Genomic DNA, 26528 nt, shown 5'->3' with positions numbered 1-26528 from the left:
CAGCTACAAAAAGCATTCGACCCGGAAACGGTTCCTGGTGCGGAGGCCGGGAGGCTGCAGCGTGCCCTAGAAGCTTAGGCGGCCTGTCGCGGGCACAACCTGCGCTCGGCGGAGCTTCGAGGCGCTAGGATGTCTTTCCCCGGCACAGAGGCAGCCGGGCCGCGGACCACCAGTGAGCTGGGAGGTCCTCCCATCCAGGGAGACCCCCCCTCTCGCGCCCACCCCCCGCAGAAAGCCCGGGCTGTCAGATCCCCTAGCAAGCCCGGGGTTCACCGGAGTGACCCCTGCGAGGCCGGAGCCGTTCGTTGCCAGCCTTAGGAGGACGGAGTGAGCCCCAGCCTCAGAAATTGCTGAGAGGCGGCCCGTCCCGGCCGGCGCAGGCGGGGTGGGTGCTAAGCTTGAGAACAGGTATGATACCGACCGAGCCATCCCTTCCCCAGAAGCCCACCCGCAGTTAGAGGGTCGAGGGGTCCTCTCCTGCACTTTGGTACTGACCTGTGGCCCACTCGCCTCCCGGGGGCTGCTAACAATCTGTGAGCTGCCTTCGTGGGTGTGGCCTCCGTTGGGGGCTCCTCGCTGCCCTTCCGCTGGGGGTTGACCGCTTAGGCCCGGCCTGCCGCCAGGAACTGGGCAACAGTAGAGGGGCTGGGCCGGGCCAGGCCAGGCTCCGGAAGGTGTGGAGTTGGCGAAAGAATTACCCTAGTAGCCGCCTCCGCCCAAGATTTCAGAAGATAGGGGATCACGGTACTACAATCGGGGGACCGCTGATGATCTTTCCCAGAGCGGGTCATCCTGAAGGATTATTTGGGAGAACCCTGGAGATGGTACAGTCTCTCCAATTAAAATATTTTTCAGTTAGTAGTGGAAAGGGCATAGTAAAGATCTTGGGCCAAACACTTCCTTTTTCTGGGCTTAGTATGAGGGGATTGAACTCTTATATGTTGATTTCAAATTTTGCTTTCATGGAATACCCGTGTTTCTTTCTCTAAGCAAAACTTAAAAGTGGTCTTTTCCTAGTTTGTGGAAATGCTTTAATAGATTGAATTTTCTCAGTATTTTTTCTCACATGTGATTCTTGTTGCTGCTAGACTAACACAAGAAGGTGTCTGATATTATGCCAAGTATTTTTAGACCCTTTCAGTCCCAAATGGCAGGACTAGATGACCTTTCACCAAGGCCCCTCCAGGCTGCCCTGTCAGTTTCGTTGTCAGATTTTCTTAGTGGGTAGCCTACTGGCCAGTGTCAAATGTGTCTGACTGTAATGCACTTGTGGATTCGTGATTGCTAAAAGCAATCTCATCAGCAAGTTTGGGATCAGTTTAGGGTTAGCTGTCTAGGTCTGGATCTGAAGGAGTGCTTTTACTCTTTTCTGAAACCTCAGAGGCCTTCCCTTCTTCAAATTTGTTCTCAGGGCCCTGACTAGGGGCACAGAGATCTAGAGGAATATATAGTACTGCCTCAGCAAGTACACTCAGTCTGGGCAGAATTTTAGAGTTACAGTGACTGACATTGTAGCCACTAGCCCCAGGTGGCGACTGAGCACCTGAAGTGTGACTGACTGGAATTGGGATACACTATAAGTGTAAAAATGTACTGAATTTCAAAGATTTAACATAAAAACCATATTAAAATATCTCATGTTAACCATAAAGCCAATGTTTTTATATTTAGGTTGAAATATTTTAGATGCATTAGGTTAAATAAAACATTAAAACAATTTCACTTTTTATTTTTACTTCTTAAATGTAGCTACTAGGAAATTTAATGTTTATATTAGACATACCTGTTCTAGAATGTAAGATGTGGCTGCCCAGAGTAGAGTGACTGTACAATGATTGGTTGCCTGGCTAGAGTCTGAAGGAAGGCTCAGACCTGGGTAAGGAGAAGGGCGACAGCTGAACTGGCACAGCGAGAGCCCAGGACTGGCCGGGGTGGGGTGGGGGTGGGGGCGTATATGGCACGAAACATAGGATTCCAGTGATCCAGTGGAAGTGAAGGAGTTGGTTCTTATTCTGCCCTGCTCATACCTAGATAACTCCTGCTTTCCCCTTAGGTCAGAGGTCTTCTCAACTAGAAAGCCTTCCCTAACTTACATGCATTTCCATCTGTATTTGTGCAGATTTGTTTCCTAACCTAATCTGTTATGAATCTGTTTTCATATCTACCTCTGAACTCCCAACCTCCACCCAAACTTGGCAGTCTTTGAGGGCAAGGCTTTTCATTATCTTTGTACCTGGAGACTGCTGCTGCTGTTGCTAAGTCGCTTCAGTTGTGTCCGACTCTGTGCAACCCCATAGACGGCAGCCCACCAGGCTCCCCTGTCCCTGGGATTCTCCAGGCAAGAACACTGGAGTGGGTTGCCATTTCCTTCTCCAATGCATGAAAGTGAAAAGTAAAGTGAAGTCACTCAGTCGTGTCTGACTCTTAGTGACCCCATGGACTGCAGCCTACCTGGAGACTGGGATAGAGTAAAAACCAATAAATGTTTGTGGGGACCTGGAAAAGGGAAAAAGGAATAGAAGAGGCTCCTCTGGTCAGTCTCCAAGAACTAGGTGCCTACAGTACTTGAATCCCTACTTCCTTTGTGACCATGAGAGGGTGATGCTGAGATGCCCTAAGAAGTGCATGTGGGATCTGGGCACCATAGTAGGTCAGTCAGTCAGTTCTGTCGCTCATTCGTGCCCGACTCTTTGCAACCCATGGGAGGTAGGAGAGGGAAGATTTCTGACCTAGGATCTTCCTAGACCTTCAAGTCACATCAGGGTTGTTCTGTTTACAGACAAGACTGGCCTCAGTGAGTACGCACTCTTTTTCCTGCTTCCGTGTGACTAGGTTTCCTTCAGTTCAGTCGCTCAGTCATGTCCGACTTTTTGCGACCCCATGTATCGCAGCACGCCAGGCGTCCCTGTCCATCACCAACTCCCGGAGTTCACGCAGACTCACGTCCATCGAGTCAGTGATGCCATCCAGCCATCTCATCCTCTGTCATCCCCTTCTCCTCCTGCCCCCAATCCCTCCCAGCATCAGAGTCTTTTTCCAATGAGTCAACTCTTCACATGCGGTGCCAAAGTACTGGAGTTTCAGCTTCAGCATCAGTCCTTCCAAAGAAATCCCAGGGCTGATCTCCTTTAGAATGGACTGGTTGGATCTTGCAGTCCAAGGGAATCTCAAGAGTCTTCTCCAATACCGCAGTTCAAAAGCATCAATTCTTTGGTGCTCAGCTTTCTTCACAGTCCAACTCTCACATCCATACATGACCACTGGAAAAACCATAGCCTTGACTAGACAGACCTTTATTGGCAAAGTAATGTCTCTGCTTTTCAATATGCTATCTAGGTTGGTCATAACTTTTCTTCCAAGGAGTAAGCATCTTTTAATTTCATGGCTGCAGTCACCATCTGCAGTGATTTTGGAGCCCCAAAAAATAAAGTCTGATACTGTTTACACTGTTTCCCCATCTATTTCCCACGAAGTGATGGGACCGGATGCCATGATCTTTGTTTTCTGAATGTTGAGCTTTAAGCCAACTTTTTCACTCTCCACTTTCACTTTCTTACTCTAATCCATTTAAGGAGTGAAAAGTCCAAGTTCACCTTCCTACCAGGCATGGGCCCTCTCACTTTGTAAAACCTAAAAAATGCCCTGGTGGGGGATAGTCAGAAGAGTAAGAAGAGTCTTCTCTAAATTTTAAGTGTGGAAGTCAGAAGGTTAGGAAGCAGACATGACAATTTATGGATCTGGGACAGATGGATCTGGGACTAAGGTTTTGCTAGCTCTGTCTGCAGTCCCCTCACCCCCTTTCCCCTCCAGTGCTCAACAGCTCTCTGGCCACCCCAGTCTTATTTCTCCACATCATCCTTTCTGATCTACTCAGCACTCTCCCAGGCTGTGCAGCACAGAACAAATGGAGTCATGCAGAGTCAATATGATGGTTTCCATGGACTGTCTCCAGTGGTTATAGCAGGACACACACACACCCCCAGAAGTTCTGAACGTACCTTAGGAATGTCTTATATGAGCCCTCTCCTTTACCATGTGCATCACCAGGGTGCTGCCTCCCACTTAAGCCCCCTTTAGTGAGATTGTCTGCTGCCTGCCATGTGTAAAGCCACATAAGTGTACCATGCTGTCATTTGCTGGCTCCCACCACTGTAACAACAATATATGAGGCCAGGATTATGTCTGTTCCTAAGGCGATGGCACCCCACTCCAGTACTCTTGCCTGGAAAATCCCATGGACGGAGGAGCCTGGTAGGCTGCAGTCCATGGGGTTGCTAAGGGTCAGACACGACTGAGCGACTTCACTTTCACTTTTCACTTTCATGCATTGGAGAGGGAAATGGCAACCCACTCCAGTGTTCTTGCCTGGAGAATCCCAGGGACGGGGGAGCCTGGTGGGCTGCCATCTATGGGGTCACACAGAGTCGGACACGACTGAAGTGACTCAGCAGAGATGCTGTTATCAGCAACAGTTGACAAGTTACTTGGGTCTGAAATAATAACACAGCAACAGAAGGTTTAGTACCAAAGTAAGGAGAATTTTTAAAGTTTCTTTGAGAAGGGTGCTAAATCAGTATTCCTGGTTTCTCAGTATCTTGCTGCTGCTGCTGCTGCTAAGTCGCTTCAGTCATGTCCGACTGTGCGACCACACTGATGGCAGCCCACCAGGCTCCCCCGACCCTGGGATTCTCCAGGCAAGAACACTGGAGTGGGTTGCCATTTCCTTCTCCAATGCATGAAAGTGAAAAGTGAAAGTGAAGTCGCTCAGTCGTGTCTGACTCTTAGCGACCCCATGGACTGCAGCCCACCAGGCTCCTCCATCCATGGGATTTTCCAGGCAAGAGTACTGGAGTGGGGTGCTATTGCCTTCTCCTCCCAGTATCTTACATCTTAACAATACCTGAGGAAAATAGTTCCTCCTTTCTGACTACTAGTATTTTCAAATAAATGAAACACTATTGTATTCATTTTTATTTTTACCAATACATTAATTTTTTTGGCCATGCAGAACTTTGACCAGGGATCCATCCTATGCCCCCTGCAGTGGAAGCACAAAGTCCTAACCACTGGTCATCCAGGGAAGTTCCCAGTATAGTACATTTTAAAAAACCAAATGGTACTTCACAGCTGACCCTACCCCAGCCCTCTGCACGCTGAATTTCTACTCCCCAGAGGTAACCTTATCTTTTATAATGCTCTTTTGGGATTTATCTCCATTTCTTAATAGCATCCCTATACTACTAGTTCTCAATTCTTCAGTTTGGACTATTATTTTGCTTCTTGATATAGGAAATAAGCTATGTATTTACACTCCAATTCCCTCTCATAAACACATGTATTATTTCTTCATCCTCCATCATGCCTCAATATCTATGTTATCTTACTTAGGTAAAATAACAATTCCTTATATTATTATGACTGTGTACATATTTATTCATAGTTGATCCAATTAGCATAACATAATTTCATTTACTTTTTTTGATTGAAGTTAGCCATTGCCTCTTTTCCCAATTTATCCCAAACTCTCAACACTTTCAAACACATCATATTGCCTATCAGTTTATATTTTTTTAATTGAAGACAACCATCCAGGGGTCCATCATCCTTTTTCATACTGGACTAGTTATTCTTTAAGCCTACCACCCATGTTTTGCTCTAGAATAATTTAATCATTTCTTCTCAATTTCTACCCCTTTTTATTCTTCTGAAAGATTTCTATCTTCCAACTCTTCCTTGGAATTTTCACATTTCTGTTACTGTGTTTTAAATTTACTACTTTCTTGACCACCCATTCCCCTTCTAAATAGCAATCTGTTCCATCTGGGAATATACCTTACTTCTCTGAGGATATTTCTAATGTTTTGAGTTTGTCAGTCTTTGTTTCTGGTTTGTTTTTTCCTGTTAGAAGCTTTTTTCTTTGGCCACGGTGTGCAGCTTGCAGGCTTTTAGTTCCCTGACCAAGGATTGAACCCAGGTCCCTGGCAGTGAAAGCAGAGTCCTAACCACTGGACTGCCGGGGAACTTCCAGAAGCTTTTCTTAAATGTTTGGAGAACTTTGTCTATCCATTCCTATGAAGAGTGAGACATTAGAAAACGGGTTGGAAGCTCTGTGTACACAGACAAGGCTTGTAATTAGTAGAACACACTACAGTATTTCTCAGACTTCTGGTTGCAAACCCATTAATGGTTTGTAAAATCCACTTAATCACTTGCAACCAAATTTTTTTCCCCAAATGACAGATTAGAGTAGAAAATACTATATCAGAATACATCATAGGAAAAAAATTGTTTTGTGAAACTTTGGTTTCAAACACATACACATATATACATCATATACACATATAATGTACTGAGTCAATTCCATAGAATGGGAATTTCTTATTGTGGGTGTTTTTTCAAAGAAGTTGGAAAAAATACCACTTAAGCTGGTCAAGGAGATCTCCAGCTGCTAAGATGCATTCTTTTACTTGGAAAGAGGTAAGTTTCTCTGGAGAAAAATTCTCTAAACTCCTGGCTGCTGGTCTGGTAGCCAATGTTCAATCAAGTATTTGTTGAGCACTTTCTATCTGCTAAATGCTCTTCTAGGTGCTTGGTATATAACGATGTGTAAAACATAAAACTTTCTGCCCTCCTGGAAACTAACATTCTAGTCAGGGGAACAAACAATAAAAACAGTTAAGTTATACAGTATTTAGGTGTCATGCTATGAAAAGACAGTAACAAGGGGAAACTGAAAGAGGCTAGATGTGGTAGGAGTGGTGAATGTTCTGATTATGTCGTGAATGAAGTATGAAAGCAAGGCCATCGTCTGAGAAGGCAATGTTAGAGACGAGAAGAAAGGAGAAGGTGTGAAATAACTCAGGAACATAGCCCATCAAACTAGAGTGAAGTTGCCCAGTCGTGTCCGACTCTTTGCGACCCCCGTGGACTGTAGCCCACCAGGCTCCTCCGTCCATGGGATTCTCCAGGCAAGAATTCTGGAGGGGGTTGCCATTTCCTTCTCCAGGGAATCTTCCCAACCCATCAAACTAGAGCCCATGGCCAAATCCTGTTTTTGTACAGTCTCCTAGCTAAGAATAATTTTTATACTTTAAATGGCTGGGGGAAAAAAAACTAAAGATGAATACTAAATTGTGACATGTAAAAATTACATAAAATTCAGATTTCATTTACTTACATATTGCCTTTGGCTACTTTCTTGTTACAACGGCAAAGTAGAGTAGTTGTAAAAGAGATTGTATGACTCGAAAAGCCTAAAATACTTATCTGGCCTCTTGCGGAAAAAGGTTGCATCTAGCATAAGAAAGAATGACTAGCAAAATACGATTGTTGGGCAGTGTTAAGGGCCTGAGAGTTATGGACATGAATTCAAAATGAGGCCAGTCAGCATGGCTGCTGCATAAAACTAGGCAAAGAGCTGGCTCTGACTAAAATTGTAGTTTTGCGAAGTAAGTGTAACAAAAAGAGGGTAAACCGAGTTTAAAGTATTTGCAAGTGGGGGGAAAAAAAGGAATTTCATAAAGAGGCTAGTTATAGGTCCAGTAGTGCATCCGATACAGCCACATATGTCATTATATTCAAATTCTACTTCTCAAAACAGTGGCTTTCAAACTGAACACCATTCTTCCTCTTACTGTTAACTAGTAGAGAAATCATAAAAATTATCTTTTCATCTATGCAATGCAAAATGGATATACTTAAAAACTGAATATAATTGATCATGCTTTTAATACTTGTTCTAAAAAAATGTATGTTTAATCCCCAAACATTGTACAATATTAAACATTCTGTATGGTTAAAACACGACAAACAGTTTTGAGTTAATGTCAGATAAGAATTTTCTTATTCAATAGCAAATATTTAAACAAAGGTTTTGCAAAATTCTCATTGGTCTTTGTTTTCTGATTAGGTCACATTTTTAGCCTGGTCTACAAAGTCTGTAATATTTTTCTCATATTATCACAAAGAAATCACCTCCAAACCAACCAAATTAATTTAAAAATAGAGAATGCCTCTCTTTTAATCAAGAATAGTCAGTTCCTTAAAAAAAAAAAAAAGGCATATTTAAATGAATCGTAACCAGTGACTCAGGGATTTAAGTTGCTTATGAACAGAGGAGAGAAACTCAGGGAAGTTAGGGACAATGAAAGGTGATAATCAAGGGAGTATTGCAATCAAGCTGCTAGAAGAAGTCTGGAAGATAGAGTTAGTGGTCAGAGAGTCGGATACATGAGCCTAAGATCACAGAGGGGTTACAGTCTGGGATAATAAACAAGATCTAGGTATGACCATGAAAATGAATGGCAAGGAATAGTGGAGGATAAATCAGTGGAAGACTTTATTCAAGGAACCAGTATATCAGAGTGTTGAAAAAATCATCCATATATGTAATTAAATCACCAAGAATTAAATCTGGAGTAGTGTTGGGGGGAGTGAAATGAACCAAGAGCTGAACTTACTGAAAAAGGAGGGGCAATGACCCAGGGGCTTGTAGACTTTGTGGATGATTAACAACAATGAAGGGACCTAAGTGATATAATTTGATGGCATGAGACTCAAAGCTGGGGAGTTTTAAGGGAAAGCATAGGAAGAAGTGTTTGCAAGAATAGGGTACAAAGAGACCATCTACCCCATTTTTATGGCCACTAATAGAACTGTGGGAGAAAAAACTACCTTGAGAGGGCTGCAGCAAAAGCACTGGCCTAAGAGAACAACCACATTTCAGGGTTTGGGGACCCAAGTAAAGGAAAGGGGAATCTGATGCTCCACAACGCTGAACCTTAAACCTCCATTTTCAGTAGGATGCCTCTCCTATCAGCTACCAGTTGTTCTTTTTTCTTTTTTGGTGTAGAATACCAGTCCTGCTTATTTAACTTATATGCAGAGTACATCATGAGAAACGCTGGGCCGGAAGAAGCACAAGCTGGAATCAAGATTGCCAGGAGAAATATCAATAACCTCAGATATGCAGATGATACCACCCTTATGGCAGAAAGTGAAGAGGAACTAAAAAGCCTCTTGATGAAAGTGAGAGAGGAGTGGAAAAGTTGGCTTAAAGCTCAACATTCAGAAAACAAAGATCATGGCATCTGGTCCCATCACTTCATGAGAAATAGATGGGGAAACAGTGTAAACAGTGTCGGACTTTATTTTTGGGAGTTTCAAAATCACTGCAGATGGTGATTGCAGCCATGAAATTAAAAGACACTTACTCCTTGGAAGGAAAGTTATGATCAACCTAGATAGCATATTGAAAAGCAGAGACATTACTTGGCCAACAAAGGTCCATCTAGTCAAGGCTATGGTTTTTCCAGTAGTCATGTATGGATGTGAGAGTTAGACTGTGAAGAAAGCTGAGCGCCAAAGAATTGATGCTTTTGAACTGTGGTGTTGGAGAAGACTCTTGAGAGTCCCTTGGACTGCAAGGAGATCCACCCAGTCCATTCTGAAGGAGATCCGCCCTGGGATTTCTTTGGAAGGAATGATGCTAAAGCTGAAACTCCAATACTTTGGCCACCGCATGCGAAGAGTTGACTCATTGGAAAAGACTCTGATACTGGGAGGGATTGGGGGCAGGAGGAGAAGGGGACGACAGAGGATGAGATGGCTGGATGGCATCACTGACTCGATGGATGTGAGTTTGAGTGAATTCCGGGAGTTGGTGATACACAGGGAGGCCTGGCGTGCTGCGATTCATGGGGTCGAAAAGAGTCGGACATGACTGAGCGACTGAACTGAACTGAACTAAACCAGTTGTTCTTGGTGGCTCCAACTAGTTCAGTTTCTCCAGAGAATAAACAAATGAATGGAATGACTAAGGGGTGAGGGTCTCAGGTCTAACTTTATAGTCTTTTAAGTAATCATCTTGTTTTTTAGTGGCTCATGCAATCTTTGGTGATAGATATTTTACCACTATAAAAGAGAGCAAATTAAAAATTTTATGAGATGTTATACATCAGATATTAGTTATATAGTATACCTTGTTAATTTAGGTACATGGTGCATATAGGTATACTTCAGTATTGGTGTCCCTTATTAACTGATGCTGGGATTCCCACCCATTTTCCCTTTCCTTTAATTATTACTCTTTTCAATTCCTGGCCTTCCTCTTAGGCCTTACCTGCTGATACTGAGCCTCTATTTATGAAATTCTACCCTCCGTGGGGCATACCAAGCTGGATCTTCCTCCTGGCTGCCCTTCCTCAGAACAGGCCCTCTTCACACACCCCTGTGACTGAATTGATCTTTGTGAAACCTGTTCACTTTACTGTACTTTCTATTCCCCAACTGGTTTCTGTGTATTACAGAGAAACTATTATGAACTCAGACACTTGTGGGATAGTTTCTGTAGAACTTTCAAAACAGAATAATTGATTCTTCATACAGTCAGCCCCAGAAACCATGACATTCTCATGTCTTTACCCATTTTCAAAATAAGACGAAAACCACTGTAGCATCCCCACCAAGTACAAGGTCATCCAATGTATCCAAGGAGTTCAGCATTTCATAACAGAATCCCAATATATCCCATATTAGTTTGCCAAATGATGAAAGCAAAGTTAAATTCCTGTCATCCAGGCTCACAGTGCAGAAGATTTTATATCTCCATTCCCTTTGTCCTCAAAGTCTCTCCTCCAGGAAACAGGTCTACTAGACCAGCCATACTCCCTCTTCCCAACCTATTTCTCCTGTTCAGGGCAACTGGAGGGGTTGAGTATTTCAGCACTGGAGTATGTAGGTTTCCTGAAAAGTTATGTTTTCATATTAACCACAAATTGGGAGGCTACTTTGCCTCTAGCAAAAACAATGCTAGGATTGAATTCCCCTCTCTGATTTTGGTGGCTAGTATTTGCTGGAAAGAAAGAACAGTTACCAGGCTACTAGAACCTTTAGACAAGTCTACCTAAAAGCAGGTAAAGACCCAGATTTTTCTCCATTCTGGTCAGGCATCTGGCAGCCCCAGTCTTCTGAAACATACCACAACCCTTGAGTAAAAAGGTCTCTGAGAAAACAGTTGTCACAATGCCCACGTGCTTGACACCATTTTAAAAATAGCTGCCAGTAGGTCACTGACCAGACAAGTAAGGATAAAATAAGACACTAGCTTAGCTCAGGATACAGTGATAATGGAAAGAAGTAGAAGCTAACAGAGGAGTCCAAGCTAATAGCACACAGACCAGACTAGTATAACACACAGAGTAGTATGGCTCTGTTTTCTGATTTCTTGAGAACAGTAGTAGCCTGCAACTCTTCAAAACTGGCTAAAAAGCTAATAATTTCAGTCCAAATTAATGAGTCTACGTTTGTAGTGATGGCAATGAGTCAAAAAGAAGCTACATTTGATTCACAATGCCATTTAACAAAGATGTCCTAGAATCAAAGAAAATTCTGCCATTAGCCATTAGAAATGACTTTGGAAGTCTCCTAATTTAACATAAGTCTCTTTCTAATATTGCTAGGAAATGATCACCCCACCTTTCACTTCCAGTGAAAAAGAATTTACAGGCAGTTCATTTAATTGTGCTAAACAGTTATGTCTCTGTACAGCTAAGCTTTTCCTTCTGCAAAACTGTGAACAATACTAGTTTCCTTGCAGGAGTTGGTAGTCTCTGGTTTAAAGTAGATGCTTCCCTGCAACTGTATCAGGAAATGCCTCTCTACAACCTCCACCTACTGGAAATGTTTGTCCTCTGGCGCCAGGAAGAACACTTTCCACATGACAGCTCTGAAGGTTACCCGTGCCCTTTTCTAAATGCTCCACAAATTATATACACATCCCTGTCTTATTAATACAAGTGACATCTCCTACACACAGAGTCCTTGATCCTTCTACATATAGAATGTGCAGTCAACTAAACAACAATATCATCTTCACATGAATTTGTTATCAAAGTTCTCCCCCGACTGTGTAAATTTAAAAGTGAAAGTCAGGATGTATTTTTTAAATTCTATACTTAATTTTGTTGGTTTCATTCTATTAAGGTGATTATGAATCTTGATTCTGTGGCTCATTGTTTAAGAGTCAGATTGGTTAAGTCTTTTTACATTTATATTTAGAATAAATGGACAAAAGTAAAGCAGAAAACCTTTTGAGGTGGAATGGTAGTATTTTCTGAGGAGTGGTAGAAACATAATTCTAGATTGTGATAACCACTGTCAAAGGTATAGAATGTTTCTTGTTGACTATTTCATAACTACACTGCTGCTGCTGCTGCTAAGAAGCTTCAGTCGTGTCCAACACTGTGTGACCCCATAGATGGGAGCCTACCAGGCTCCCCGTCCCTGGGATTCTCCAGGCAAGAACACTGGAGTGGGTTGCCATTTCCTTCTCCAATGCAGGAAAGTGAAGTCTCTCAGTTGTGTCCGACTCTTAGCAACCCCATGGACTGCAGCCCACCAGGCTCCTCCATCCATTGGATTTTCCAGGCAAGAGTACTGGAGTGGGTTGCCATTATCTTCTCCGCATAACTAAACTGTTTAAGTACTGAAATATTAATACAAGGTAAGTATCTATCATCTGTAAAATGCAGCTATTTGGAATATCATTTAGACATTTTACTATATATTAAGGTTCATCCAACACTTCCCCTCCACAAACCTATTTGCTTGAACTAAATAAATATTTCCTTTCTAAATAATTTATAAAAAGTAAATTTCTAAATAAAATTTCTAGAAGCAAATGTTCTTTCACACTGAGAATCCACCATAAAAGACTGTTCTCACATACAGTGAAATCTTTGAGGGACTCATATGCCAACCACTTTACATGGGTTATCTCATTTGATGCTGTGAAGTAAGTACTATTATCACTTCTGTTTTATAGATTACAAAGCCAAGCTCACAGAGGTTCACTAATTTGCCCAAGAACATATAGCTGGTAAGAGAAAGCTGAAGGACTAGTAGCAATGGAGGAAATGAGGACACAAAGCCTTGTGTTCAGAAGATCCTATAAGTGAAACACTGATGCAACTGGGCTTTACCTACACTCCCCCACCTTCCAGGGGCCCTGACACAAGAGACTTTGTCAGACAAATACATGGAGGGCAAAATTTCACTTTATTGTTACATTAATCTCACAAATAAACCCAACACAGCCAGAAACACTGAGCAGATAAAATGCCAATGCAGAAAGGTCTGCCAACAGGAGGAGGGAGGAATCCAGTTCATCTCCTCCACATGCCCAGCCTGGAAAGATATTTCTACTATACGAGAGTAAGGGAAGCTGACATACTAAGCAATCCATCAATAGACACTTAGAGCTAAGGAACAGAAACTCTTACCAGGTGGGGTCTGTGCAGGGCAAGGAAATAGAAAAGTCAGAAAACATTTGTTCCTCAAATAAGCCAGGCATAGAAATACCAAACGACAAAAACAATACTGTTTTCAAGCTCCCTGTATTTTATTTGGACATCTAATAAGGAATGAGAGGGTTACAGTTGTACATGGTTTCTTCTTGCTACTGCCTGTCTTCTGCGCTGTGACCCAGGTAGTCACTCTCTTCCCACACCTTCAATCAGAGGTACTAGTGAGAATTTTCTAGAATTCTGGGAAGAACCAACCTTACCTGCTTACCTAGCCAGCCCAAGAAATGTGGATTCAGTGTTTCCTCAGGAAAATCAAGGTAAGACAGGTGCTATCAGATTAATCAACCTGGCAGCATTTAAAGAAGATTAATGAAGCTCAAGACTTTCTACAGTTATCTTTAGACATCTTTAGGTACCACTATCAAACCTAAGGTTTAAAGCACAATTACTTGGTTAATGAATTCAAATGATCTGACTGCATGGACTGGGATTATGATACCCTAAGCTCAGATCACCCCAACTGTTTCTATTCCAAAATTGGAAAATCACGGACTGATTCTCAGAGGCCAGAAAGATCATTAAGGGCCATCTGATCATCCCCCTGATGCCATATAATCCTGAACTCAAAGGGTCAGATTCAGCGGCATCTTTCTAGTATCTGAGAATTCCTGGCCTTACTTGGTCCACAGGGAATTCAGGATAAACCAAGCCAAGGAACTTCTAACATGCCTCTCTTGTGGCCAAGAGTCGAGGCTCAGACTGGGACTTCCAACTTGGGAAGGAAGAGGTGAAAGTATTTCAACTCAGTCCTAGGGTAAGAAGTAGGCCAAAGTGGTACCATGAAAGGTGAGGGAGGAGAGTGCAGAGGCCTCAGTGGAAAAGTACAGATGCTCCCTGTGTTAAGAAAACAAGGGTGAATTGAGCGGGCACTGAAGACTGGTAATATGGGGTCACCCCTGTGGAGCATCAGATGTGGCCTCCCCTGCTGTGGCTGTGCTTAGTTTTCCATCTTGCTTTCTCTGTAGAGGCTGATAAGAATGGGGCCGGGGGGTGACCCAGTGACAACTGGCTGCAGTATGGCTGCCTACCTGTTCAAATGGGGGTCATGTCACCAAGCTCATAGTCTTTAGGGATCTCCTGAAAAGCTAACAACATTCAGAGTTCCAAAGAGCAGTCTGGTAGAAACAGTAGCTGAACACTGGATGAAATAGTTGGCGGGGATGTGGCAAAGTCTGAAGAACGATCAGTGAATACTTGAGGAACTACTGCTATGAACCAAGGGTAGACTTGGGAATCTCCTATAGGGATACCCACAGCTGGCTATTTTTCTGACTTCTCTGAGCACATCTCTGACCAAACTGAAAAGGGAGATTCCATTACAGGTATCTATACATCCAACTGACACCCAACGGAAGGCTGTGACCTCTTTGAAAGGGGTCAGGAAGTACTGAGGAGTCAGAAACAGTTGTCCTTAACACTACCAGCTCCTACCATGCCTCTTTCCTTACACCAGGACAGAAGTGAAGAACTCCCCAACCCTCAATTCGCTACCAGCAGGTTTCATTCCCAGACCGCCATCCCAGAAACGTTTCCTTGGGTAGGCATTCCCACCAACTGACTCTATCCTTCTGTTTTGGACCTGCTCAAGGTCTTCTCCTCTTCTTCCCCTACTCCTGCTCCCAGCTACTTGAGTCCAAGGCAGACAAATAACAGGCTAGACAGAAATACTGACTGGATCTTGGGGGTATCAACATCCGACAACAATGCCCAGGTTATTTATTGAAGCCTTCAATTCCATCTCTGAGAGTGGTTAATGTGCTTCTGTCTGTGATTCCTTCCTCCTTCTCCCCTCCAAGAAGTTCAAGGTGAGGAGCTGCCTCATTCACCTTTATACCTGTGGCTTTTGGGCACAAAGATAAGCACCTCAATGTGACAGCTCGGGTCAGGGAACTTTTAGTGGGCGTAGCACTCAGGAGGGAGGGCTATCCAGGTCCTCTGGCATCCATCCCCAAAGCACATCCTTCCCCTACCCTGCCTTTTCACAAACCCTTACCTCTTCATCCTCCTCTCAAGGCTTGAAGCCACAAATGAAAATGAACATGGCCCTGGCTTTGGCTTGTCTGGTCTGAGTTCTAGGTGCCCTCTGCCACTGACAGTATATGAGCTTAGACAATTCACTTGCCTTTCTGGTCCTTTAAATGAAAGGGTTGGACTAGCCCATCTCTCTGAGTTCTTTCAGTTCAATTTGTACTTGAGAAATCAACAAATGAATTAGAAGAGATTCTAATTCAGAGCCATAGGTATTCTGCATAAGAAGTAAAGGTCAGGTTCCTGTTTATTACATATGTTAACTCTAGGAGAAGCAGCAAGTTATCTGAGGAGAAATAGAACCCGGCAGCCCCTATATTTGACTAATAAAAGCAAATTCCTTTAAGAAGCAGAGAAATAGGCCATAAGTGAGACCTGGCAGTGTCAAAAAGATCTATAAATTAAGTGGTCAAAGGAGTAAAAAACAATGGCTATAACCAGACAAGATCTCTAAGCACAGACTAAAGTCTAGAGAGGTCTGGGAGGGAATGAGCCCCTGGAGCTTCTACTAGAGGGTAGGACTTGGTCCACAGCAAGTTGCTGCTGCATTTGGTTCAAACCCAGTTTTTTCAGTCTGTCAACCTGGTGTGTGTGCACACGTGTAGACATGCTGTAGGCTGCAGTTAGGCTTCTGAAGTGCTGAAATGAGAAAGAAATGGAAGAAATGATACCAAATTCAAAGAAATTAGGCTGAAGGCACGTACAATATTAGTTTAAAAGCTACTCACTTCCTCCACCACACTATGCAGTATCAATCACTACTCATTATGAAACACAGGCTACAGAATTGTGTGGGATTGTGAACTCTGGGGGTGAGGAGGGGTGTCATTGTTATGTGATTGAAAGTCAAAAGCAGGATACAATCCAATATCCTGTGTGAGAACCCCTCCAGTTAATGACAAATGGATTTGACTTGACCTGACCCATTCTGGCACTCACTTATCTTCATTCAAGGAAATTGTCTCCACAAAAGGGATTTCTTCCTTGTCTGTCTTTCCCATGATCAGCCGGTGCTTATCCAAGTTTATGATGCACTGAAAACAAAACAGGATCACTGGTTACTGTCAATGATTTCACTGTGTAAGAGAACACTTACCTCAGGCAAAAGGTACCAATGGGTTAGTAGAAACAATCATACCTTCAAGGATCGGAGAGTCTGCAGACCAAGAGACAAATTCTTCTCATTATCCTCTAATAAGAAAAAAAAAAAAAAAACACCTAGGATTTAACCATTCCCATGTTGTTTAGAAATCAGCCTAATCACCTTTAGGTTCTATACAACTTCCCTCTCTCCCATCCATCTAATAAACATCTACTAAGCATTCCTCTAGGAGAAGGCAATGGCACCCCACTCCAGTACTTTTGCCTGCAAAATCCCACGGACAGAGGAGCCTGGTAGGCTGCAGTCCAAGGGGTCTCGAAGAGTCGGACATGACTGAGCGACTTCACTTTCACTTTTCACTTTCATGCACTGGAGAAGGAAATGGCAACCCACTCCAGTGTTCTTGCCTGGAGAATCCCAGGGGCGGGGGAGCCTGGTGGGCTGCCGTCAGTGTGGTCGCACAGTCGGACATGACTGAAGCGACTTAGCAGCAAGCATTTCTCTCTTTTTTTTTTTTTTTCATACAAAGCCACTCACATGACCTTTTTTACTCTCCCAGATAATTAGAAAATAGATCATCAATAACCAATGGCAGTTACAAAGAAAAAACACACTACCAAGAATTGGCTTCACACTCAGTAAGGAACACTGTACCTCTCCCTCGTGGCTTTTGGGTACAATAAGAGTACAATACCCACTCAAGAAAAATTCTCTAGCAATGAACTATAAAGATGATTCCTGAAAGCACAGTCTTAGTCTCCTACCATAAGCCGCTGCTGCATCCATGAACGCCACTCACTTCCTACTCATGGCCACATTTTTGTCACTCCCCTTGCCTCATCACAAGTATTTCCATCTTACATCCCATAATTCACTAAAATGGCAAACTTTAAAACACCATTTTTGCTCATAAATTGTTCAGAAACCCTTCAAAGCAGCAACAAGCCGCATCAAAATACATGGCTTGCTTCTGAATCCTATGAGAAGCTGCTATTACCCTGCCCACCGCACTTGGAGCCACCAGGGTCCAAGTACCGTCGAGGTGCCCCTCTGCAGGCCAAGCAACCTGCTTCCTGCCACAGGTCTGCGTGGACTGCCTCTCGCCTGCTGGAGAAGTCCGCAGACTTGAGTTTCTTATATTAAGTAATTTGCCCCAGATCATTATAGTTTGAGCTTCCCTGGTGGATCAGGTGGTAAAGAATCCACCTGCAATGCAGGAGACCCAGGTCCAATCCTTGGGCTGAGAAGATATCCTGGAGAAGGAAATGGCGACCTACTCCAGTATTCTTGCCTGGAAAATCCGACAGAGGAGTCTGGTGGGCTACAGTCCATAGGGTCTCAAAGAGTTGGACACGATTGAATGACAAAAGGTGGTAGAATCAAGATTCAAACCCAGGTCTTTTTACTTTAAAGGACAGAGCAAGGCCTTTGGACAAAAACCAGGAACTTAGAGTAGTGGGAAATAGAGTACATGAGAGAAAGTATAGGAATTGGTGAGAAGTTATGATGGGATTTATGGCAAAGGAGTAAGAGGATCTTGCCCTCTACCTCTAACTAGCCCATGGAAAGTTCTCAGGAGCCACTTTTACTGGCACACAGAAATTTTTGTTTTCTTACCCCTTGAAATTTTTTATTCTCTGAGTGATTTTCAACATGTCTTGAATGTAGCTCAAGGCCCATCTAGTACTTTGGAAGGCAAAAACTGGGAAAAGGTTTATAGTACAAAAAAGTAGAAACCTGGGGTTTTAAAGAAGTCAGTACTTACAGGCCTGAGATCCCATGAGGGTTTGGTGGAAGGAGGGAGAGGGTTTACCTTAGGGGTCCACAGGCCCAGTCCCCAATTCAACTCACCAACCACAGCTGCTGGGCAGTCCAGGCGGAGGGAGCCCAGTGTGATCACCAGGTGCTCAATCTGGCCCACAACTTTCAGATGCCGGGGTAGAGAAAGCCTCTCTCCTTCATGCTTGTGAGATCTGACATGCTCCTTGAGTCTGCACCAGAGAGCAAATACCAGAATCCCCTTGGCAGAGGTTTCTGATGGAATCTGGCAATGCCTACCTTCTGACACACAGCTGGAATATTCCAGGGATTTCCTGGGTTAATTTATCAAAAGAAAATGTTAGCCTACATTTCTTGTTTGAGCACTTTATCCTAAACATGCCAGGGGGTATATAAAAAAATATATAAAGATTTAGCTCCTGTTCTAGAAAGCTATGTCACTATCTGAACTCGTGGGACACACTCAGAGAATCCTTTTCTGCATTCCAACATCCCCACCTATGTGCAAGGCAGTTTAGTTAACATAGCCTTTTACACGGAGAAGGCAACGGTACCCCACTCCAGTACTCTTGCCTGGAAAATCCCATGGACGGAGGAGCCTGGTAGGCTGCAGTCCATGGGGTCGCGAAGAGTCGGACAGGACTGAGTGACTTCCCTTTCACTTTTCACTTTCATGCATTGGAGAAGGAAATGGCAACCCACTCCAGTGTTCTTGCCTGGAGAATCCCAGGGACGGGGGAGCCTGGTGGGCTGCCGTCTATGGGGTCACACAGAGTCGGACACGACTGTAGTGACTTAGCAGAGCCTTTTACACATCTGTGGGTAAAGATCTCAGACTGGGCAGATTAGTCCTAATTTTAGAAGATGTTTTGTTCAATGTCTAATTTTGTCTTTGTTTTAGTCTATCTTCTTCACTTAGTCTTAGGCTATAAGGTTGGTAGAGGTAGGTACTTACTTGCTGAGTGCATTGATATTGGTTAATTCCTAGTTAATTTAACTTGTCTGTCTAGAAGAGAAAGGAAAGAACAGCACCAAGGTTTCACACAGTTATGTAAGCTGGTTGGAAGAGCCAGCATCCGAGCTACTATGAGTTGGTGGATAAATACTTAATTATGGACTCTCTGTGCCGATACTTCTGCTTTACTCCATTTTCTCTCTTTTGGTGTTACAGCCTATGCAAAAGGAAAATAATTGCAGTTTTATAGATGGTTATTAACTCCTCTGGAATCATGGCAGTCTACTGCCTAATTATGCACCAGGACATTATTAGTCTTTCTGGAAACATCATGTTGCACTATAGGTCATCTCTTCACTGCATAAAAAGGCTCAGGATTCTTCCCACAGGAGCACTTGTGTCTTTGGACTCCCCCACCACCCTAAATAGCAATGCACAAAACCCATAGAGCCAGCTGCAAAGAGTCAGTGGTGAGGGGTGAGAAGGTAGAAACAAGAAGGAACAGGTCCTGTGGGCAGAAGTCACTGATCTACAAATCAAGATTTGTGCAAGTCCTGCCTAAGAACAAGAATATTTTTTAAAGTAGCTTAAAATGGGCCATTACATCTACTCTAGTCATTATTTCAATACAGAGATCTGGGCTGGGGGATGCTTTGTTGTACTTAGAGCTAGAGAAGTGGAAAAAGATATTGGATTGATCCTCCCAATTCTGGGCTAGACCTCAGGGCCCACCTGGTATTCTGGAGAGAAGAAAAGGAAGAAGAAAGAGAATGAAAGGACGGATTGAGTGAAAAGGAGGGAAGATACAAAATGCCTTTCTCTGACTAAAAAAGAGGGAGAACCCAATTCCAGCTTTTAGAGAACTTAATATATTCAATATATGAGGTGTCTGCCTCACATCCAGTCCACAGCAGGGACATCAGTAAGATCTGATTTTACATGTTATTTGCAGAAAGGAAAGACACTAATCACACCTGTGATGGTTCAGGCCCAATAGCTCTATTCCACGGTCTCACTGATGCTTCTTGGGACAGCCAGGGTGACCTCCAGAACTCCAAGTAAGCCAAGGTCAACCACATCCCTGATTTTACTTCTCTGGGCTATACCTACAGGGCAGCTCTTTTTAATTTGCTGTCTGGGAAGGGCACAAATCAGGATCAGGGCATGGCATGCAATGAGTCAAGGATCTCATATTTTCTCATTCCAGAGCCCAAAGGTCTTTGTTCAAAACTTAATTGATGGGAGATAATGCTTCCCTGGTGGCTCAGATGGTAAAGAATCTGCCTGCAATGTGGAAGACCCGGGTTCGATCGCTGGGTAGGTAGGGAAGGTCCCCTGGAGGGGGGCATGGCAAACCACTCCAATATTCTTGCCTGGAGAATCCCATGAACAGAGGAGCCTGGTTGGCTACAGTTCATGGGGTTGCTAAGAGTCAGACATGACTGAGTGAGTAACAGTTTGTTTTAATGGAAAGCCTGAACTTCAAAATAAATTCAAGCAAAGAGCATATAGCATCTGACTTCTAGTACAAGTGGCTACTTACCCCAGTCTGTCCACACAGGCTGAAGAGATGAGATTATATTGACAGCCTGTGTCAACCAAGGCTTTCACATCCTTTCCAGCACACTGTGGAGAGAAAATATACTGTTCAACGGAAGCCAGAGATGCAAAAAGGAAGAGAAATCCAAAGAGCAAGCAGCAGATGTCACATGAAAGGCAGGGTTGGAGAGCATCTTCACATTTATGGAGGATAGTGTCCCATCTGTATCCATTGTGGTGTCTCCTTTGAGGGGTTCTTTTTCCTGCTGATTGTAGAGCTGACAGAGGATCCCAAAGGACTTTGGGATGTTTCCTTGTATACACAAAGTGGCTTTTAACTGTGTGTGTGTGTATCACATATCCCTTTGCAAATCTGATGAAACATTTAGTCCTTTTCCTCATAAAGGAGGAACATGCATACAAAATACTGCATACACTTCCAGTGATGCACAGAGTGCCCCCTTAAAACTCATTTAAGAATTCCATGATAACATCCACATTCTATACAATTTGGAGGAAAGGGCCCCATTATTGGGATCTTATTAGACCTGAATCCTACTCTGCAGAAAACCTGGAAAAGTTATTATCAGAACTTTACCTGGCAAGAAACCAAAATCATGTCATCATCCTCAGACTTCTTCAGCCCCTCAGACTTGGCCTGATTGAATTTGTTGGTCTTGGAGGCCCAAGGGACACGACTGCTTCGGAGCTTAGATAGGTTGGTTTCCATGAGGCGCCTCTGCAGAATGTTATGAGGTTGCTTGGGGAACAGAAAGCAGAGGCTTCTTAGTGACAGGCCATGTTCCCCCTCCCCTATTGTCTCCCAGGTGCCATGGAAATAATGAAGGAGCCTCACATAACTGAGCTCCACCTTTGCCTCTTATTTATTCTTCCCTCAAGTACGGATTTCATGAGTATTATCAGAGCAGGAACTATCAGAACAGTAGTTCCTCAAATGAAAAAGCATTATGGGATTCTGGGAAATGTGAACACGGCCAGTATTCCATGGCTAAAGAAAAGTAAGAGACTCTTGTGATTTGTACTACCTGGGCTTGCTGCCTTCCCTTCCCTTACAAGGACATTTCAGGAGAAAAGTGGCTTTAGTCTATGTGGGATAAATGTATCTTTCCAGAGAACTTATAAGTAAGGGCAGCTAATTCTCACAGGCCAAAGAAACCTTCTTAGCACTGGTTTTCAGGAGTTCTGTATACTTCTATTTCAAGTCTCACTTCCTCACAGTCTTTATCTTTTGGACTCAAATGCATATGCCTTAGTGACTTGGCTCTCTCCTGTTGGTTGAGTCATCCAATGGGGTGGATGAGGTGGGAAGACAAGTTATACCTGCTGAATAACCCTCTTAGGAGATACACATTAGAACCTGGCAGAAGCCATGAGAATCATCCTTACCATTACCTCCTGGACTTCAAGAAGCATTAGGCTCCTCCTGCTATATGCTTGTTATCCATTCTCTCTCTTAATGGGCCACTCTTAAGTGGAGTATAAAGGGGGCAGAAACTGACCAAGAAGCAGGGGGCTTAATTAGACCTTATATCCATGCCAGGATACATAATGTTAGGAAGCAGAATAAGGAATGTGAATTCAAGTGTGCTCTTTGATAGCGTTTAGGAGTTACTAGGGTAGATAGAACTACGTTCTACTCTTTCTACTCCAAGTGGCCTCCAGAAAGTGTAAGCCACTTCTTGAAGTCATTTGACCTGCAAAATCTCTACAGGAGCACATTATTTCCAGTTTACAATAATACTTAAAATCCCTCAGAGGATAAAGCCTTATCCCAAGTATCTCCGTGACACATTCTAGACGGCATTTCAATTCTAAAGGGAAGAGAGTCACTCCTAGAAGCCCAGAGCCTAGAACATTCCCCAGCAAGGGGGGAGAATTGGAGAAGTCTTCATTATCCACCATCTCACAAATTTCTGAGGAAGAAAGGAGTCAGAGCCGTGACTCACTGTAACCCTGGTGAGGTGAAGAAATAGATTCCCAAAATACACTGATTCTTGGCAAGGCAGATTCTAAATTAGCATCCTTGGGAAAAGGAGGGGGGTGCAATTAAATGAAAATGAGGGATTCTTAACTTGATAAGGAGCTACAGGAAGTGCTAACTTTGTCAGATTTCCCAATTTGACCCTGGGAGAATGCTTTGCTCTGCAAAAGAAACAGAAATTTTTCATTCTTATCTCTTTCACTCATAAGCCTAGATTTATATGAAAGCAGGTGTTTGTTTCTGTCAGATTTATGCTTAGCAGAACCAACTCAGATAAGCTGGATTTGTAGAACTGAAGACTGGAAGGGACTTCAAAGGCTGTCTAACCTAGGCCCTCCTAACCTAAAGTTTGTGGCTTTCCTTCTACAGTGGTCTTGCTGAATACCACTTTACCTGGATACTCTAAATCTTGAGAGGAGTCTAATCATCGGACAGATGAGGCAAATGAGGAAGGTTCTGAAATCATTTCCCTTGAGTTATCTCTCTTCTGATTATTCCTCCTAGACCCCTTCTCCACAGCCTATATATTAATACACACTCCAAGTTCTCATATACTGGGGAGAAAACTCCACAGAACTCCAGACCCTGTCTCTTCAATGCCACATCCTAACTTAATCATGTGCTAAGTCATTCAGTCCTGTCCAACTCTTTGCGACCCTATAGACTGTATCCCGCCAGTCTCCTCTGTCCATGGGATTCTCTAGTCAAGAATACTGGAGTGAGCTGTCATGCCCTCCTCCAGGGGGTCTTCCCAACCCAGGGATTGAACCTGCATTGGCAGTCAGGTTTTTACCACTAGCACCACCTGGGAAGCCCAATCTAATCACACCCTTGTCTTAATTGGCCTTTAATAAAGGTTGAAATCACTATTCTATTTCCTGACATTCTATATTTTTTCACTGAAATCACTTATGATCCCACAATACCAATAATGATCTCCTAATTTCCAAATCTGATAGACATTTTTCAGCCTTCATTCTCTAGGGCATTTGGCCCTGGTGACTATTCCTTTGTCTAGTAACCAAAAAAGGTTTAAGCATAACACATGTTCAATGTAAAATATTCAAATATCACTAAAGCACATACAATTAAAAGGGAAAGCTTCCTCAGCACCTCACCCTTCTTAGTTTCACTCCCTACAAATGACAACCATCAAATTTAGAAGAATACCCTTCCTTTTTTTTGCTTAGTTCCATGTGAGATCTTAGTTCCCAAACCAGAGATTGAACTGTGCCCCTTGAATTGAGAATGCACAATTTCAACCACCACCAGGGAAGTCCCCCCAAATTTTAATGCATTTACAAACATAAATAAAAATAGGATCACATCATAATACTCTTCTAAATTAAAAAAAAAATTTTTAATATATGAAAGGCATTTTTCCATGTCAGTACATATAATTATTTTCATTTATTTTTATAACTAAAAGTATTCACAGTACAGTTCAGGAGTTGAAAATTCACAGCCAATAAACTCATATGAATCTCAGAGATGCTTCTCTGTAGTCAATTAATTATGGCCTCATGTTTTAAATGACAATGTAACAGCACATTTACCTCTGCTCCCAACCAAAATTTCACTAAAATGATAGTCAAGGAGTTAGAAAGGCCTAAACCTTTCACAAAAAGAATAGTAAACAACAACAACAACAACAAAAGAGACATTGACAAAATCTTGGAATCTAAAAAACAGACCAAAAACTGGTAAATGACTAGACTAGAGAAAGCTAAATTCTTCACACCATTCTACTTCATGGAACACTAGAGTAGTAGAGGCCACCAGCTATCCATGATTTCCTCTTCTTTCTGGACAGATATGTAGATTATGTTTCCCAGTCTTTCCTGTTGTTAGATAAGGCCATATGACTGAGTCTGGCAAGCAGAATGTGAGGAAAAGTGACACACACCTCTTCTAGGCTTGGCTCATAAAACTCTCCTGTGCACAACTCCTCCATACTCTTCTCCTATTCTGACTGGCTGAAATGGAGATGACCCCTAGGGTAACCTTCCTGGAGGTAACATGTTTAAGATAAAAAGCCACCATCAGCCTGAGTTCCCCAAATGACTACATGGAAGAGGGCTATCTTGTTGACCTTTCCACTAGAACTGTTACTTTTAAAACAATAAATTATTATATTTGAACTATTTTATACTTGGGGGTATAAAGCATATATACGCATATTAAAAAGCAGAGACATTACTTTGCCAACAAAGGTCTGCCTAGTCAAAGCTAGGATTTTTCCAGTAGTCATGTATGGATTTGAGAGTTGGACTATAAAGAAAGCCAAGCACCAAAGAATTGATGCTTTTGAACTGTGGTGTTGGGGAACACTCTTGAGAGTCCCTTGGACTGCAAGGAGATAAATCAGTAAATCCTAAAGGAAATCAGTCCTGAATATTCATTGGAAGGACTGATGCTGAAACTCCAATACTTTGGCTACCTGATGCGAAGAACTGACTCATTGGAAAGACCCTGATGCTGGGAAAGATTGAAGGCAGGAGGAGAAAGGGATGACAGAGGATGAGATGGTTGAATGGCATCACCGACTCGATAGACATCAGTGTGAGTAAGCTCCAGGAGTTGGTGATGGACAGGGAAGCCTGGCGTGCTGCAGTCCATGGGGTTGCAAAGAGTCAGATATGACTGAGCAACTGAACTGAACTGATACTTGGGGGTCTAGCTGTAAAAGCAGTTTTCCTACTTAAAAACCCTGGGAAAGCTGATGAATCTTAGAGATATTAGAAACTACAGTTGGAGGGTACAATTAGAGCTGGAAAGAGATTAATATAAAGCCTGCATGGGACTCCTACTTGACTCAGACAACTGGGAAGAATGCCAATACTTTATTCTTTTTTGTAAGAGTAAATCAAAAGATTTTGGTTGGTTGATAGTTTGGCTAGGCTTAGAACAGATTCCTACAACAGCTGAGGATGAGGGTGGAGCACCCTACTACACCAGAACTGAAGGATATGAGCTTACAGATTGAAAGAGTTCACATGGAGCCTTGCATAATGAAAGATAAAAGATCCACACCAAGATTTCACACAATTAAGAATTTTTGGAATATCATGGATGACAAAGATTCCAAAAGTTTTTAGAGAGAAAAAGAAGATTCAAACACAAAGGATTAGGAATCAGAATTACATACAACTACTCAATGGTAATAATGGAAGCTTAAAGACAGTGATGGAAGCAAGGTCCAATGCTGTAAAGAGAAATATTGCATAGGAACCTGGAATGTTAGGTCCATGAATCAAGGCAAATTGGAAGTGATCAAACAGGAGATGGCAAGAGTAAACGTTGAACTTTAGGAATCAGCGAACTAAAATGGACTGGAATGGGTGAATTTAACTCAGATGATCATTATATCTAATACTGTGGGCAAGAATCCCTTAGAAGAAATGGAGTAGCCATCATAGTCAACAAAAGAGTCTAAAATGCAGTACTTGGATGCAGTCTCAAAAACAACAGAATGATCTCTGTTCATTTCCAAAGCAAACCATTCAATATCTCGGTAATCCAAGTCTATGCCCCAACCAGTAATGCTGAAGAAGCTGAAGTTGAACAGTTCTATGAAGACCTACAAGACCTTCTAGAATTGACACCCCAAAAAAATGTCCTTTTCATTATAGGGGCCTGGAAGGCAAAAGTAGGAAGTCAACAAACACCTGGAGTAACAGGCAAAATTGGCCTTGGAGTACAGAATGAAGCAGGGCAAAGGCTAATAGAGTTCTGCCAACAGAATGCACTGTTCATAGT

At 42.8% G+C, this 26528-nt stretch overlaps 1 protein-coding gene, 1 long non-coding RNA gene and 1 pseudogene across 3 annotated transcripts in view; 1 reads left to right on the top strand and 2 right to left on the bottom strand.

Annotated features, from left to right (window-relative positions):
• Nucleotide 1: 1 nt before the first annotated feature.
• On the top strand, nt 2-9962 carry LOC139187309 (uncharacterized). The gene is made up of 2 exons (XR_011570859.1): nt 2-408; nt 8852-9962. It is a non-coding gene; the product is annotated as an uncharacterized lncRNA (long non-coding RNA).
• Nucleotides 9963-13037: 3075 nt separating this feature from the next.
• The window catches only part of NRIP3 (nuclear receptor interacting protein 3), a 28335-nt gene continuing 14844 nt past the window's right edge, over nt 13038-26528 (bottom strand). For both annotated transcript variants that reach the window (XM_019975832.2, XM_019975833.2), the window contains 6 exons: nt 21366-21527; nt 20772-20854; nt 18346-18485; nt 16531-16583; nt 16332-16426; nt 13038-16031 (listed from right to left, as the gene is read on the bottom strand). In XM_019975832.2, the coding sequence (XP_019831391.1) occupies nt 16016-16031; nt 16332-16426; nt 16531-16583; nt 18346-18485; nt 20772-20854; nt 21366-21527 (549 nt within the window). In that variant the 3' untranslated portion in view covers nt 13038-16015. The remainder of the gene's footprint in view (nt 16032-16331; nt 16427-16530; nt 16584-18345; nt 18486-20771; nt 20855-21365; nt 21528-26528) is intronic.
• LOC139176176 (small nucleolar RNA U3) lies at nt 17023-17248 on the bottom strand (annotated as a pseudogene).

Source organism: Bos indicus, chromosome 15 (assembly GCF_029378745.1).
Source record: "Bos indicus isolate NIAB-ARS_2022 breed Sahiwal x Tharparkar chromosome 15, NIAB-ARS_B.indTharparkar_mat_pri_1.0, whole genome shotgun sequence".
NCBI classification, from domain to species: Eukaryota; Metazoa; Chordata; class Mammalia; order Artiodactyla; family Bovidae; genus Bos; species Bos indicus.
The sequence above is the reverse complement of the archived record's forward strand: the minus strand, read 5'-3'. Positions and strand labels throughout refer to the sequence as shown.